Genomic DNA, 17,932 nt, shown 5'->3' on the forward strand with positions numbered 1-17,932 from the left:
TGACGTCAAGCACCTACGGGTGGTGTGGTATATACGTGGAATGACTACAATCGACATTTTTTTTTTTATTTCGACTGATTTCTATTCATCAGATAAATTCCTCGTTAATATAATATGTACATGAGACTCGACTGAATGCATGAGATAATTATAGAAAGATTTATTTTTCACTCAATGACTATTAAATGCAACAATCTACACCAACTAACTATAACTAAACGAAATTATTAACTATAAAAAATGTTTAAAAAGAACTGAAAATAGGGGAGGGGGTCACATCACTTTTTGTCTTTGTCCGGGGGGGGGGGGGTAACTATAATTTTCATTGTTGATTTTGTTTCTTCATTTACAAAAAATTGCCGGCCCAGCCCCGGCCATAAAAACTGATCGGTCCCTAAGTATCTATTATTATTATAATTAAATATATATTAGAGCGCTCCAATTGTCCATTATTCGTATGTGACAAGTTTTTCTGGGGAACAGGACAATCCAGCAAGTACCGACTAGACGCGGTGGGATATGTGTATATGATATGAAGCTTATAACACAAAATATAGCGAGTAATGTGTTACTCAACGCCACTTACCGTGAGATGTTAGTGGACCAGACGATATGCGTGTGATAGACGTGTGTGTAAATGCCACAAGTGTATGCGTACGGGTGAACTCAATGTAATATATTCTACTTTGGTCAAAGTTTACAAGCCACAGCTATGAGACCTAATTTATGTTGACGTTGGTGTACTTCCCAAGATGCATTGCATTATATAACCTTTCCAAACGTCAGCATTCGTGACCGGTGGCTGAACCCATGAATAGATGATGCAGCGTACAGTCCAGGGTGTACTTGTGTTTTTACAAGAACCATTGTCGGCGGGCACTGCCCTATGAAAGCGGCATCATTCAAGACGTGGGTGTTATATACTGATAATATATGTGTCTGGCGTCTGTGAACAATGACTGTGTGGTTTGGCAAGTGCGAGCGTTGACGGGTGCTTATACAACAGTTTGCCACACAAAAACAAATGAATATGCCGTGTGTTTCGCCTACCCAACTAGGTTGAGCATGATCTTGTTGTCATAGTGACATTGACTACCTGACGCATACCTAGAATACATTCCATTTAACACCGCACAAGCTGGAATACGAGTCTGTAACACCCGCTCTCCTCTGATGTATATTTATAAACACCATTATCTCTGAAAATGTATGATGATACCTAATTTGCTTTCTATTTTGGAACAACCATATACTTTTGATTGATTGGTGGGTTTCTGTCTTAGCGAAACAACATGCATTTAATTGGTTATTGGCAAATAATGCAAATTTATGCAACTATCGAATAATCAAATTATGAGTTTTACGTCAACTCCCCGTATACCCGCCAAACAATGGGAGTGTGTTCTATGCTACTCAATTCAAAATATAGATTATATTACATTACATTGCTCAAATTTAATGACTATAACGTTTGTTAAGATTTATTAAACACAGTTCATGACTATAGTTGTTAATGAACATACATTCTAATTGCAACCATAATATATCATACTTGACTGTGATGTGATCGCATAACAATTACATATTATACAGTGTATATTTCATATGCCCAGCTCTGGCGTTATTTTATTTCATTTTGATTTATTAATGCCGTACAACTTGTACAATGTAAGTACAATTCTTTACAGTGAGTTCTTACAAATGCTGCACGGTGAAACTGACTACGAATGACACAGCTGTTTAAAAGTAATAATAGTATATAGTTAGAAAGTCTTTCTCGGTCACCATGGTTCAACAAAACACTCATTCACACTCTGTACCCTATTCCCCTTGACGAGGAAACGCATATATGAGGCGATTTCAGAAATTGATAATAATTTGCAAAGAAAAATTATGGAACACAAATTATGCAGAGATAATTATGCAAGAATAAACTATATTCAGATATTGTGAAGAAAATTTACAGCAAATTCATCAAGCAAACGAAATGTAGCATGTAGCAAAAAACTAAGTGAATAAAATAAATATTATGCACAGATTTGTTTGTCATTGCCCAAACCCAGATGTTCTAATCATCTACGCCTAATTGTATTTTAACAAATCTTCTAGCGACCATATCTAGTATAGTCTAACACATAGTGATACAATCGATACAGCCCTGAGCTTAAATATTGGACAAGACCGCTGCTAGGCTCATTCACACTCCGGCGACATCGTCTTTCCATTTGTAACACGTTTTCCTCATTTCCTCCCATGTACAAGAGAGGGTCTATATTTTCTTTTCTCATTCTATTAACCATAAATAAGAGCTCTGAAACTTGGGTTTGTCTGACATCGTTGTCACGAGAATTGTTAGCGAACGCTACCACGCGGTTGTCTATTCTCTTCAGTAACCCACGTACAGAGGGTGGCGTCTCCAATAAGAAATCTTTGACTGATAGGTTGTCTTCGTCCAACTGATCTTTTCTAGTGACTAATACGATACCGTATTTCGACAAATTGTCATCGCCGAAGTAATGGCGAAGCCACTCAACACTGGCATCATGTTCTTTTGTAAGTCGGTCGTTGGCGTTGAGTGTAAAAATAATGGCATCAATGCCGCGACTCTCGGCATTCGCGATGGATTTTCCTTTTCCGATCTCTTGTAATACGTGTTCAGCTGTCATCTCATCACTGGGATCGAGAATAGGAGGTGTGTCAATGACCACGATTTCTCGCTCAACACCGCATGTTCCATACTCTGTAACTTTGGTTGTGCAGATATAAGATCAGCCACATCGAAATTTGTGTTCACCCGGGATGCTGTTACCAGTTGCGCTTTTACCGCTCTTGGTAAGGCCAAGTAGAAGAAGTACCTGTTTCTGTCGACGATTCGACAACTCCATTTTCTCTGCAAACAGATTTAGGATAATTAGTAACAGGTTTTGCTTCACATTGCAACGTGTAATGTTTATACGTCATAATAATTCGATGCTAAGGTGGATTTATAGTAAATGATTGGGTAACACAAAACAATGCCACAAAAAAACACATACATTAGCTCGGTAGTTAGCTTAACGAGATGAATGATTATAAACAGCTTCAAACGTATTTCACGGTAACACAGCGAAACCTGCAACAAAAGATGACTTAGTGTGGGTGTACAGTCGTGTCTGTAAATGGTGGCGCTGTGCTGAATAAACTAGTATGTGACGGATGACAGATAGATAGTCTTGCTGGAAGCCGGAGTAGAGAGTAGTAAAATCCATCTTCCAAAGATTAGAATCCACCGATTCATTTGTCAATATTACGTTGGTGGCGCTGTTTGTTAGATCGCAGCGTTGGCTCAAAATAATACTCTCGGAAAGACGCAACAAATGCTTTGTAGCAAGGCGTTTTCGGACAATGTCCGGCAGCTGACTATTTATAAAATTCACGACTGGAAGATCAATAAATAAATTGCGTCTACGAAGATATTAATAATTTTGTAAAAAGAAGTTGTCCGGTATAAAAGCTCTTGATACAAAGAGACCATATGCTAAACTTGAACCTTTAGATTACACCATGATCTGTTTATAATATTCCGCATATTTGGCTAAAAAAAATCTGAGGTGATTCACCGGCATAAGAAAATGTCTGCTACAAACAGCGTCCGTGTGTTATTCATTCAAATCATTGGCATTGTGTATAATAAGTGAATCACTTATACAGCGTTGATTGGTGTCCTACTCGTGTTTCCGAGGCGAGTCGTGACAATGCACTTTTACACCAACCGTAAGACGAAGAGTGTCGATTATTATGTCGTGTTATGTGAATTGTATGTCGTGTTATGTTGATTAATATGTCGTGTTATGACAATATGTCGTGTTATGACAATTAATGTGTCGTGTTATGACAATCAATATGTCGTGTTATGACAATTATTATGTCGTGTTATGTCGCTGTTATGTGAATTACTATGTCGTGTTATATTAAGGATTATTATGTCGTATTATGCCTAATATTATGTCGTGTTGTATGCATTACTATGTCTTGTTATGTCGATTATTATGTCGTGTTATGTTGCTTGTTATGTCGTATCACATCGATTATTCTGTCGTGTTATGTTGCTTGTTATGTTGTATTATGCCTATTATTATGTCGTGTTGTGTGAATTACTATGTCGTGTTATGTAGATTATTATGTCGTGTTATGTTGCTTGTTATGTCGTATTATGTTGATTATTATGTCATGGTATGCCGATTATTATGTCGTGTGATGTGAATTACTATTTCGAGTGGTGTCGATTATGTCGTGTTGAGGTTATTACGAGGATACCTCAAAGTATGCGCAGCGGAGTTCGATGCGAGCGCGTTCTGTTTGGGTGCAAATTTTTGAGGTTTTTTCGTAATAACCTTGTTATTATACATCTTTTTCATCCAAGCATACATCATGGGCATGCCAAAAGTCAAAAAGCCATCATGTTTGTTTTTATTATTAGAGGACGATTATGGGCGTAATCATTCCATATTTGGAATTCACATTTCCTAATATGGTAGGACGAAAATATCCCTCATAATAAGTCTTGTTATGTCGACTATTATATGTCATGTTATGTTAATTATTATGGTCGATTATTATATTTCTTTTTGCCCACAGTCTCTTAACAATAAAATGTATTTCATTCAACACATAACAATCTCTCGATTACCGTCGAATAAAGCCGTACCAGTATTGGATCCCACGCATTCTATATATACATCAATGATACACAAACGTCTCAATACAAACTACCCCCATGTAATGTGTTATTCACAATACTGACTCCACGATGACTGATAATATCTCTGTCGAAAATATGCAACAGATGCTTTGCAACAAGGAGCTGTCTATGACAGAGCGTTTTCGGGGAATGTTCACCCTGCGTGATCTAGGCGGCAAGAAAGCTGTAGACAGTTTGCTCATCTGCCTAGACGACCCATCAGCACTGCTAAAACACGAGGCAGTATTTTGTATTGGACAGATACAAGACCCATACGCCATACCATATCTTATCAAAATATTGGAAGACACAAGTCATGAACCAATAGTGCGACATGAAGCAGGTAAGAATTATTACTAATCGCTCCCGTTTCTGACCTTCTTTTAAACAATACAAGACTTCAAAGTAAAATTATGATAATTTATTTTTCAATGATATAATAACTATTAGTGCTCAATAACAATGCTTATTTTAAACTAAATCTATTTTATATCAACTTACAAATAAAATATATTTTTGTTTACTACAGCTGAAGCACTTGGTGCTATTGGTTCGAACGCAGTGCTTAATATACTTGAAAAGTATAGATTTGATCCAGTGATAGAGGCGAGTTTTCCGTAATATGTATATGGTTCGTCACAGGGTTGGAAAAAAAATGGCCGTCATGATATTATGTTAAGTCGGCTCAGATTGGCATTGCTGTAGTAGTACCAGTAATTGTACAGTATTTGAATGTATAATGTATATCTCATTTGAACAATTCTGCTACCCCTGACAATGTGGCTAGTATAGTGTGGTTTTTGATAAGGAGATTTTTTTTACATCCCTTGCACATACAACTTCTAGGGTAGTTTGATTATCTGTCTGAAAAAACTGTAAAATATTGACCTGGCCATTAATTTCCGAGACTTGACAAGTAGAATTTCATGGGGTTTGACATTTTTTGAATAATGTTCAAAATAATACTAAAAGACAGAAGAAAAACTAAAGATATCCTAGTGTAACCTAAAAGCTTGAATGTGCGGCAGTCAGACGCATATTAAAATATATTATTTGTTAATTAAATAAGTAAGCCGAATAAATGTTTGAAGCGAATCAACTGATTGAACATACAGACTCAATTAGAAAAAAATAACGAAATAACAGCTACTAATATTCTATTGCGGGAAGCACATGTTAATTCGTCTACAATCTACTTTGATCACAGTCTCACACGTTTGCCACTAAAATCGTTTACGCATAACATTTTACTGAATCTTAGATTGCTGAGACCTGTCAATTGGCACTGGCAAGAATCAACTGGTTGAATAGTAATAAACATATTCAAGTCGAGAATCCATACAAAAGTGTTGATCCTGCTCCAGCATCAGATGACGACAATGTTGAGTCATTGAAAAGCACATTGCTGGATGAGTCGTTACCATTGTTTGATCGATATAGAGCTATGTTTGCATTAAGGAATAAGACAAGCGAAGAATCAGTCCTTGCACTTGCCGAAGGTACGTATTTGTTTTTATAGATATTATTTGTAATGCACCACAGCACAACAACCTTTTCTGGATTTTGTATTGTTACACAAATAAAACAGTTATTTGTCAGTATATATTTAAGAGACTAGTTACTATGGAAATGCTGACAACGAACGAGACTGATTTTGTACTCGGACACGCATATCTCGTGAAAATAAAAATGGTCTACTTTTATATTATATAACAGTACGTTTACTGTACAAAAACCCAAACAATATTGATAGCCCGTTTATCATATCTATCCGCTAGGCATGAAAGCCAGTAGCATACTGCTGCGACACGAATTGGCATTTATACTTGGGCAAATGAGAAACAAGGCTGGCAACGCACTTGGAAAAAATGCTGATAACACGATAGTTACAGTGTTGACTGACGCGTTGAAAAATTCTAACGAGAGTCCAATCGTTCGCCACGAATGTGCGACTGCTCTGGGAGCAATGGATAAAAAGGATTGTATGCAGGTCTTGAAAGAATATTTGCATGACGAAGAGGCTGTTGTCAGTGAAAGCTGTCAGCTTTCATTAGATGTGTATGCTCACTCATTACTTAGCAAGTGATAGAAATGAATCCAATGCAACATATATAATTAAGAACCACTAAACATCCCCATGCATAGGAAAACTCACACTCGCCCTTATAGATAAGATAGATAGTCAACTGGATTATTTTTGTTTCAGTCCATATAATGGATAACATGGTTTATTGATCGTTAGTTATTAACGCTTACCTAATAATTAACACACATAGTATAATTGATAAGGTAAATGAAATTGGGTATAATGGTTGAACAGTCTTATTCAATTGTGAAGAAGTGAACAGTTGAATTAACCGAAAGTTAGTATGTATACAGTATTGCAAGGTATAGTTTTCTGTCAATTTCAAAAACAATGGTGTTTCTTATATATTTTTGTAGATCATAATATCTAATTGTTGTTCATTGAGTTTTGCATATAACATTGAATAGCTCTCATCATCAATAATATTTTGCACACAGTTTGAATCTAACTTTAGTTTTTAGCATAACAAATTCCAGGTTCCCATTACAATGTACATGTTTCAAATTGTAAAATAGAAGTAGTAGTGTTTTTTCTCAACACATAAAGTATTTTCTGTTTCTTCCATTATTAGTATACTTTTAAATCAGTGGTTTTGAAAGGCAGGCTATTATGTAAAATCCTGAACTGACATTCAAGAAGTTTATTTATGATTGTTATTTTTGAAAAGCAGGGAATGAACGGATAACCAACAGTCAATATATGTAATTAATAAAGTTGTGAATAAAGTTTCTAAATTCGGGAATTGAAGTAGTCATTATTTATGGACATTTGGGATGTTGCAAATTATTAAGTATAATTGTAGCAACATGTATTTGCTGTAAATGCACTTCAAAATCATCCGTAACATCTTTTTTTTTATTCTGTCGTACGCGTGTTTTTCTTTCGCCTGTGTCAATTTACCAATAATAAATTAGTTTGCATTGTGTTCCAATATATATATATATATATATATATATATATATATATATATATATATATATATATATATATATATATATATATATATATATATATATATATATATATATATATATATATATATATATATATATATATATATATATATATTTGACAAAGAGTGTGTGAGTTTCAGGAATAAGATCAAAATGCCCAAATTGTTTATAAGAGTCACTTGATAAGCCCGATGTGCTGTAAAATAGAAACTCTTCAAGAAGCGCTCTCTAAGTTTCATCCTCTCTTCTCCTTAAACATTTTGGCTTATTATTCGTCCAGTTTAGGGATGCCAATGGAAATGGTTTCACTTTTTCATGGCATGCCTCGAAATTTGAATATCCCTAGACAGTTTAAATGTTCATATACGAATATGATTCTTATATTTCTTTGTTAATTTGTTCAGTATGACATCTGTGTCATTCATTATTTTTATTGAGCTAATGTTTTCTATTGGTCTTTTCTTATTGCAATTTTCACAATAGTCAAATTATTAACATTTTTATCGTATATTCATAGTTTTCATTAAATGAACAATATAATGGCTCTCCAATCACTCAACTTGTATTTTGAGAACTGATTAGTATTTTAGACAGCATGATGCTATATTTGCATTTTGTAATCAATCACCGGTCATACAATAGTCTAATTAACCTTTTATAATTTCAGGTATTTTTTAGAAAAATTACTGATTTCCTAAAATCCAAAGTCTTCATGAATGATTTGAACATTACATTATATGATTCTCCAAACTCTGTCGTGTTGTTCTGGCATAATTGAGAGTGGGACTTGACTTTAAGCTGAATGGTGGATAGAAGTGGTCTAAGACATGGGATAATTACAATTGCATTTTATTTCAAAACATATTACATCGATATCATCTGTGATCATTTCTGTGATATTGAGAAAATTGACAAAACATATAAGAACATGCATGATATACATGCTAGTAATTCGATACTAGGGCACATGTCTTGCATAACGATACAATAAAACATTAAAACTAAATAATCTGGTTACTTGTTATTAAATTTATATTGCCTCTCGTACACAGGTATATCTTACTTTTTGTACTTTACAGTTACAATATTCGCAAGTATCACAGCAATTACAAAAAATCATTTGTATTTCTCAGGCATCATAGTGCATAGTTAATATGGGAGTGTATAAACGGTGAAAGCCGAGTTGCCACGAAATAAACAAGGTAATTTATATCGCGGAAACCCGGCTTTTGCGATTTACATACTTCCATTATATTTTATTTCTGAATCATTCAAGAAACAATAAACAAGATAATGTATGCAAGTCTAACAGAGACCAACATTATTGTCTGTTCGTCAATGTTTATACACGGTGTATGCAAGTAATGATGCATGTCGGAGGCGGACAAGTAGGCAAACATACAATGAAATACAGTGACGTTTGAACATATATGCATGTATCACATACCGGTATTTTCTATAATTTTATTGAGTGTATAATACGACGATCTGGCCTGCCAGTTTAGTTCTTGTATGGCGACTTTATTGTTGCTAGACTACCATGGATTAGACTAGACTGTCTCACATCATATCCTATTCTAATAACTAGATTGCCTCAGAGTATCCAGTGGTATTATGGTAGCTAGGCTGATCCACGACCAAAATAGTATGACAGCCAGACAGTATGCCCCAGACCATGGTATTGTAATAGGCAGACTGCCCCAGGCCATCTTATTAGACTAGCTTCACTGTCCCAGACCATCGTATTTCAGTCGCTGTATGTAGGCCAATACTCGCATACGTCTTGCATAATCATTGGTTGACAGGCAATAATTTTGGCCCCTATGTTTGCTACGTCTCCCCCATAAACAACCGATGTAGAATGCTATTTATTGCAAAAAATACAGAATGTAAATAATGTAAAAATGACCAATGAGTTCACAGACGAACACGTGAATGTTGAGACGTGAATGCAGAATGCCTTAGAACAACAGTTCTAACAACCGGGGTCGTTGGACAAAATTGTTTGTTGCAGGATAATAGTGGATACCATAATAGAAGAGAATGAAGCACTTTTTCAGTCTATTAACTGTTTGTGGGTTTCGTGGGTCAACTAATCAAGGGTAATGATTTTAGCCAAACTTACATTGTCCTGAATTGTAAGATAGGAGATTGATGTGTAAGAATTCCACGCGGTGGGTTTATGGGTGTTCAAAAATGCCAGACCACAGAAAATGAGTGGTAAAATTATCCAGAAGCTGACACGGAAACTTGAGAAAAGCGTAACTATTGCAATCCTGATGTCAAGGTTACATAACACCAGTGTGCAGACAATACATTCTTACAAATAAAAAAATACAGATAAATGGTATCAATATCATAATATGTGTTAGTATTTTGGTTTCTAACCGCCCTTTACATATGGTGGAGGGTCAGTAGTAACTCTAGGTATATAAACAACTCATTGGGTAACTAGCGGCAGCATACTATGGTTGAGTGCCATATTGTTGCATAGCATTAAGGTATGACGTCAGCTGCAGATCCTACAATGAAATATACAACCACATTTACTCACTGCTCATTAATTGAGTAATGATTAAAACACTCTCCCTATAAAGGTGTTGTTTTACATGCCAAGAAAGAATAGTCCCGTCGTTGACAAATGCATGATGGCTAGATTAACAAGCCATGCATGGCACAGTCCACGTTAGTTATCAAATTTAAGATATATAGTTTTGTTTATAGTAATATAGCTGGAATATAACCATGTCAGAAATATGATTAAGATTGTTTAACATTAAAATGACATTTGTATCTGATCGTCAAACAAGTACTTGCCCATATTAGGAGATATCGCTCTGGAACAGCATTAATTAAAACAAAATCAGCCATTTTGAATACATGTATATATCTATAACATGATGTATAACGAATATATAAAATTTGAACATAATCAGGCAAAGCATGTCAGAGATATGGCTCTAGAAGCCAATTCATTAAAACAAAATGGCCGCCAATCAGCCATTTTGAATCCGATCTGAAAAATAAAATGACGTGCATCAGAAACCCGTAATGTCTAATGTATGTACCAAGTTTGAACGACATTCGTCCAGAAATGCTTGATATTGGATGATTTTTTAGCACAAAAATGGCCACCATTCGGCCATTTTGAATAGGATTGTCAAAGCAATATATCTGTCTATCTATGACATTATGTATAATGAATATTAACAATTTGAACATAATCAGTCAAAGCAAGTCAGAGATATGGGTCTAGAAGCCCATTCATTAAAACAAAATGGCCGCCAGTCAGCCATTTTGAATCCGATCTGAAAAATAAAATTGTTCGCATTAAGGTCCCATAATGTCTAATGTATATACCACGTTTGAACAAAATCCATCTGTAAACAGCCGAGAAATGCTTGATTATGATGATTTTTTAGCACAAAAATGGCCGCCATTCGGCCATATTGATTCAGATCGTGAAACAAATTGACGTGCATGTGTATAATATCATGTATGATGTATGTATGAAGTTTGATTATGATTCGTCCAGGCAGTTCTAAGATACAGGTCCGGACGCACGCACAAGGGTCAAAACATAAGTCCCCGTTTTCGGACTGCGTCCGAACGGGGACTAATAAACGCAATTGTATTCACATCAGACCCGATTTAATGAATTCAGGATAAATGTACCATAATACGTTTGTTTTAAAGTATCTGCTGATTTTTAAATAAAATATTAAATTATAGCAGCTGACCCTTCACCCATTCTTGTTTATTTCAATTTGTGTGCCAGTATTTGTTTATTTGCTTCCTATTTTTGGCAATTATTCCTGTTATAGTCAGAAAGCGAGGAAATTTACTTAAACTCGTCTGAATGTATGTGTGAATGTATGTAAGTGTGTGGTAAATGCAATTGCAATGTGTTGCATGCGCAACGTGGAACACAAATAACTTTATATTACATTACAATAACCGAATGGCGGACAATTTAGTGCTGACAATTCACCAACACCAAGATATTTTGTAATTCCGGATTTCGTTGACTGTCTTGGCCGAAATGCAGTCGGAAAGTACATTGGCCAATTGCGAATTCAATGCATGTCCTTTTGTTTTGCATATCGGATTCAAAATAGCTGACTGGTGGCCATTAATGAATTCGAAGCCATATCTCTGACATGCCTTGACCTATCATGCTAAAATTTCACCCATGCTCCATATATTGCATGTGGACGTGTATTTATTTCACGTGGTGATTTGTATGTCTGCTTTCTACATATTTCATCAAAACGCTATTAGCTTTGACATCGAACAGCACCAGGGGCTCACTTTGACAAGTGAAAAAATTTTGGAATACAATCTGTATTTGGTCTATTGTGAATTCTCATATACATATATTCATAATTATTGCATGTTATTTGCAAGCAAGCACACTTACCAAAGCTAGGATGCTGGACATATTTTGTGCCAGTGATCACTGCATGTACAGCAGCAGCACAAACACGAGACAATACATAGTCCAAGTATACCATCCACGCCAATAATAATCCGCTGCACCACTGCAAATAAACATATATAACATATTTACATTCATATCCTTAAATATACAGGGCACTAGTACATGTAAGTGTAACTATGCACGATTGATTGAAATATTATTAAATATTTATTAAATTAATTGATGTCCAGGACCTTCAATTAATATTACATGAAGTGTATTAACCTCAGGGTCCCCAAACAATATAATGACAGACGTTTATGTCTACTAGACAAAATGACAGAAGAAATACTGTGCAGGAAAAAGATGTATATTGAGCAAATATATACAATTAGTTGGCTCAGATAAGTACGGTGATGGTTGCCGAGAATGACACTTTCTGGCACATTTAAATAATGAGTATACACAGATTTCAGTTTTATATAGCAGTGGGAGAGTATATGATTGATATCAATGCAGTTAATGGTGGCAAAAATTATAACGAATTATAAATATGGTGAACAAAATATGGTTGCAAAAGTCGCAACCTTGTGGAAAAGACGTTTTAAGTCAAACTTTGAATGTCTTATTATGTTGATGTTTCATTCCAATTTGGCCAAAGAACATCACGAGAAGACGATTTAGTCCTTATGTACCCGTAAAAGTATTAAGCACTTCCAGTTTTATGTAAATCTATTTTTTGTAAAATCAAAATGACGACCAGACCCCGTGACTGATCAACATTACTGATCATGATACACATGAAACTGTGACCACGAAAACTGCATACAAGAAAAGTTTGCATTTTGGGTCCGTTGTGCCGAAAATTCAAGAAGGCGATGTGACCAAATAAAATTATTCATGAGAAACAAATGCCCAAAACTGATTTTTTCCACTGTCCGAATAAGTTCAGTGGAGAAATGCGGCGAGACAAATTTCAAATCATAGAAAAAATGTAGCATTAGTATAAAACAATTGTTTAAAAGAAATCCAAGATGGCAGCCAAAGAAATAATGGAGCAGAACAAACTTTATAATAATGAGTTTTAAAGAACATATCGACCAATATAACAATATAAACACACGAATCGTCCCATACTAGACACGTTCATGATATTGAGGTATATAGTGACAATATATAGTAATAATTAATTTCGAAAAATGGTCGAATAATACTTGAGTATAACAACGAGAACGGACATTTCCCCCCTCATAAATCTTTTTCATCTAATTTATATGATGGCCAATGTAATACGTACGAATTATAGCAGCAATACTTGTCTATTAAGGTACCACAGCACCTGTCTCCACCATCAAGTAAACCGTTGCATTCAAAACTGTCATGCCAGTTACCACTCGAATCAAGGTAAGCGGCACAGGTGTCACTATTGTAACAAGATATAAAGGTGAACTGTATGACCTTGCTTTACTAGCGATATTAATACATACGTAAATACTAAACATGCCAATCTATAAGAGTATACAATATAGTATGTAATATACACGAGAACATGTAATTGTTAATATATTATGTTATTGGTCATTTTCACTGTACGAATATTGTTGTGTGTGTTGTAAATGCAATATTTCATTTTACTACAATCTAACAACATATATTATTATACACAATTATTTAAAATTGTATATTTTCGTCTGTATTGTATCTTTAAATTTGTACTACGAACCTCGCATAGCAGCAATACTTGTCTATTAAGGTACCACAACACGTGTCTCCACCATCAAGTATACCATTGCAATCAAAACTGCCATGCCAATTACCACTCGAATCAAAGTAAGCCACACAGGTGTCATCACAGGTTATTAAAGAAGCTGTGAAATGAAATTTGCGTGAAAATATGTAAAATAATCTCCAGCGTTATGTGAATGGAACCACCAGCATTAGTATAGCCTAACATGTAGGCGTACGTGGCGCCCTCACCGGCCGAACGACATCAGACTACACTAACGCCTGACAGAATAGTGTACGTCTCGTTGGCGAGATAAATACTAGTACTACGAATTCGTCGCCTACAATGAGTTAAAATAAATAATCATTTTGGTGTTCATGGTAACACAGTCAATCACAGCAGTGTTTGCATTGTCGGCAAAAATCACAGACTGTTTTCAACAAGATGATAAACATTGGGCGGAAATTTGCTATCACTTATCACACATTATGTAAACAAACAATTAACCTCTGCCGTGAATGGTTACTCTTTGATGGCTGTCAGTATCTGACGTTCCTGCAATTTGATTGGTACCGACAAAAAATCGTCGGGGCAAGTGAAAAACTACATCCTTCTGTCATGCGTGTGCTGGATTTGGAACACCACGGAGGGCGTAACTTACACGACCTTGTCAGGCGAGCATGAGCATTATGTATCACACAAGCAGTCTGTAGAATCTGCACAATACCTCGCAGCTGATACATGTTTAAATGTACCTACAATTAGGTAAATAAAATAACCAGCGCCAGGCATTGTAATAAATAAGGCCCGTAAAGCCTGGTCAATGAACTTTCGCGCCTTAGCCTTATACTCTAATATGTATTATATATTTCTAAACTCATTTCCGTTTCATAATTCTGTGAGTCCAATTTACCGTTCGGCGCACATTGATCTTTTTGGCAACAACCCTATAATCATATCACGTGACTTATAAGTCGTAGATTTTTCGAAAATGTTTCAATAATATGTCACAGAGTGTATGACACACTTATTCAAGGAATTGAAGAGAAGTCACAGTTCCCCTGAAAAAGACGGTCATAGATGGGTTTAGAACGAACACGTACAACCTGTGAAAGTGCAAATAGATTGTCGTTTGGATACTCAGACAGTACAGTAGCCGACTATACTAAATACGCTTGAATAGTCAAGTAACGGATGTCGATAAAGCAAGAATCATATTGATATCCAGAGAACAATTTTACTATTTGAACTATCGCCAGTCGGCTGTGATAGCTCCGCTGTTAGCAATGCACATTTCAATTAACTGCAGATATCATCAGAAAATGAACAATATGTATAGTATCAAAGCAATCAGACTTGCTGTTTTCAACAAGAATGTGAAAATATCACTTTTTACCAAAAATGACAAAAATATTCATCAAAATTAGATAATTGAAGATATCATCACGAAATGAACAAATCTGAGAGGTCTGCCTGTAGTACCTATGTATGTAATATCAAAGCAATCGGACTTTTTCAATCGCAGTTTTCAACAATAAGTTGAAAATATCACTTTTTACCAAAAATAACAAACATGTTCACCAAAATCAAAGAATTCAGGCTTGTAGTTTTCAAGAAGAAGTCGAAAAAGTAAAAAGTTGACACGTACGACGACGAACGCCGTACGACGACGGACGCCGACGGACAATCACCCAAGTGATAAGCTCCGCTCAACAAAGTCGACAACGGAGCTAAAAAGCATCAAATTTTTGGCGGGAAAATGATAACGCTGAAATGGTTAAATAATCCACAAGTTATAAATCTCAAAAACTGGTCTCAGAATACGTATCACAGTAGATTTAACACTAACTGCTAGTACCAGATTCTTTGAAAACATGACGCACTGTTGTATTGTAATAAGGATGACCTTCGTACACCTATATTGCTTTATATAGAGTGTATGACACATATGTTCAAGGAATTGCAGGGTAGTGGGAGTTCTACCGAAAAAGACGGTCATAGGCAGGGGTAAAACAAACACATACAACCTGTAAAGTGAAAATAGTTAACAAGATCGTCGTTTGGGTACCCAGACAGTACAGTAGTCACCAATACGCTGTCCAATACCAAACACTTTTGAACAGTTGATATCAGACTCATATTTTTGGTAATTATATATTACCTGAAGCAAATAAAACTGCCACAAAAACTCCGACTGAATGTAGAGCTGCCATGTTGCGTCGTCTTGGTAAAAGAGCAACAGTATGACGTCATTGGTGCGGAGTTCGTCAAGCTACACAAACCAGTATTGTTCGCAATTACTTTTGGAGGCGTGGCTGCCATGGCCACTGGAGGGCTGGCTATTGTGTAACTGTAGAGGCTGCTGTTTCTTATGTTAACGGATTTGTACACGCAACATTTTGAAGAGATACTATAAATAACAAATAACAACCATTTGTCATTGCGATGTTTTTGGCAGTCAGTGTAATTCTGAATAAGTATCAAGAGATGCGTTAATCCAAATTCAAACTAAGTTGATACGATATGCAAAAATGAAATCACAGCTACATTTCGATTCTGTTTGTAACCTAAGTTCCTTCAGATTATAAAAAGCAATGTTATTTCAAAATAGTAAATTAAAATTCTCCTTTCATTCTTATTCCAGTATATGCTGGTATATTATTCTATACGTATCGTGGAAAAAATCTTTTGAAACATATTTCCATCCTGTACTAAAATACGATTTTTGTATCCATCGCCTACAGTTATTATTATATCAACAAACCTGTGTTGCCAAGAGGGTGGAAAATTCACATTTTTAAAATCAGCGGTAAGACTAGAGCATCTACATTTTCCAGATAATTTATAGTATGGTGCAACGCCACTGTATGTGCACACGGACTCCAAATTAAAGATGATCTCCTTGTATGACTTTTGTTAACAGGGTTATCTATGGTTGATTATGTTATTTCCACTTTTTCATGATTTATGCCTTTTGTATAAATTAAAATGCATACCTAGCTGGCTGGCTAAACACATCAACTGGTAAGCTGCTTGCTGAAAGTGGTTCAACTCGCCCTTGAAACCTTCTGTAATAAATCAAGGAAAAAGCCGTAATAGTAAGTGTGACAATACCACAACTACCACTCACCTCAACATGGAGGGGTCATAAAGGACTGGACAGAAAGTACAGGAGGGGTTACAGGTTGGTGTTTTTGGGGGTCACTGATTTTCGTGCAAGTGTTGAGGGGAGGGTTACAGTAATCTGTACAGGCATAAAGATGGGGGTCACATTTTTGTGTGCAACGCAAGCCTCATGACACCACATTAAAAGTAGCCGAGATGTTATGCAGTCTGATTGACTGTGTTGCCTAAGCAAACACCTATTCTTATTATTCATTCAGCAGTTATATTTACATTGAATCACATGTAAAAAAAAAAAAAAACTGTTCTAATAATGAATCATCAGACAGTGGAAATGAAAGATTCCAGCCGGTACTATACACCGGTTGCACACCTATATTCCGACATCCCTATATTCCGACATTCCTATGTTCCGACATCCCTATATCCCGACACCCCTATATTCCGACACCCCTATGTTCCGCATCTCCTATGTTCCGACATCCCTATATTCCGACATCCCTATATTCCGACATTCCTATGTTCCGACATTCCTATATTCCGACATTCCTATGTTCCGACATCCCTATATTCCGATATTTCTATGTTCCGACATCCCTATATTCCGACATCCCTATGTTCCGACATCCCTATGTTCCGACATTCCTATAATCCGACATTCCTATGTTCCGACATCCCTATATTCCGACATTCCTATGTTCCGACATCCCTATATCCCGACACCCCTATATTCCGACACCCCTATGTTCCGACACTCCTATGTTCCAACATTCCTATATTCCGACATTCCTATGTTCCGACATCCCTATATTCCGACATTCCTATGTTTCGACATCCCTATGTTCTGACATTCCTATATTCCGACATTTCTATGTTCCGACATCCCTATATTCCGACATCCCTA

General features: G+C 35.9%; 2 protein-coding genes across 3 annotated transcripts; one reads left to right on the plus strand and one right to left on the minus strand.

Moving 5' to 3' along the window:
* The first annotated feature begins 4,733 nt into the window (after positions 1–4,733).
* Positions 4,734–9,080, plus strand: LOC100377403 (deoxyhypusine hydroxylase-like). 2 transcript variants are annotated; one of them, XM_085496961.1, is made up of 4 exons: positions 4,734–5,063; positions 5,250–5,326; positions 5,982–6,219; positions 8,427–9,080. In XM_085496961.1, exons 1-4 carry the CDS (start codon positions 4,790–4,792, stop codon positions 8,435–8,437), a joined length of 600 nt encoding a protein of 199 aa, XP_085353087.1. In that variant the 5' UTR covers positions 4,734–4,789; the 3' UTR covers positions 8,438–9,080. The 2 variants fall into 2 exon arrangements, with proteins under 2 accessions (XP_085353087.1, XP_002742110.1); XM_002742064.3 differs by lacking the exon at positions 8,427–9,080 and adding an exon at positions 6,499–7,548.
* LOC102809796 (uncharacterized) lies at positions 8,593–16,208 on the minus strand. Its single transcript, XM_006825616.3, has 5 exons — positions 16,067–16,208; positions 13,903–14,047; positions 13,477–13,602; positions 12,180–12,300; positions 8,593–10,281 (listed from the first exon to the last, which is right to left on the minus strand). Exons 1-4 carry the CDS (start codon positions 16,116–16,118, stop codon positions 12,216–12,218), a joined length of 408 nt encoding a protein of 135 aa, XP_006825679.1. The 5' UTR covers positions 16,119–16,208; the 3' UTR covers positions 8,593–10,281; positions 12,180–12,215.
* Between the last annotated feature and the right edge of the window lie 1,724 nt (positions 16,209–17,932).

This window comes from Saccoglossus kowalevskii, chromosome 3 (assembly GCF_978046115.1).
Source record: "Saccoglossus kowalevskii chromosome 3, keSacKowa6.1, whole genome shotgun sequence".
NCBI lineage: Eukaryota > Metazoa > Hemichordata > Enteropneusta > Harrimaniidae > Saccoglossus > Saccoglossus kowalevskii.

Coding starts and splice junctions, on each gene's coding strand:
- LOC100377403 (XM_002742064.3), top strand. CDS start 4,790: ATGACTGATAATATCTCTGTCGAAAATATGCAACAGATGCTTTGCAAC. Junction 5,064..5,249: donor AATAGTGCGACATGAAGCAG/GTAAGAATTATT, acceptor TGTTTACTACAG/CTGAAGCACTTGGTGCTATT. Junction 5,327..5,981: donor GATTTGATCCAGTGATAGAG/GCGAGTTTTCCG, acceptor ACTGAATCTTAG/ATTGCTGAGACCTGTCAATT.
- LOC102809796 (XM_006825616.3), bottom strand. CDS start 16,118: ATGGCAGCTCTACATTCAGTCGGAGTTTTTGTGGCAGTTTTATTTGCT. Junction 14,048..16,066: donor GGCAGTTTTATTTGCTTCAG/GTAATATATAAT, acceptor TTCATTTCACAG/CTTCTTTAATAACCTGTGAT. Junction 12,301..13,476: donor AAGTATTGCTGCTATAATTC/GTACGTATTACA, acceptor GTTTATTTGCAG/TGGTGCAGCGGATTATTATT.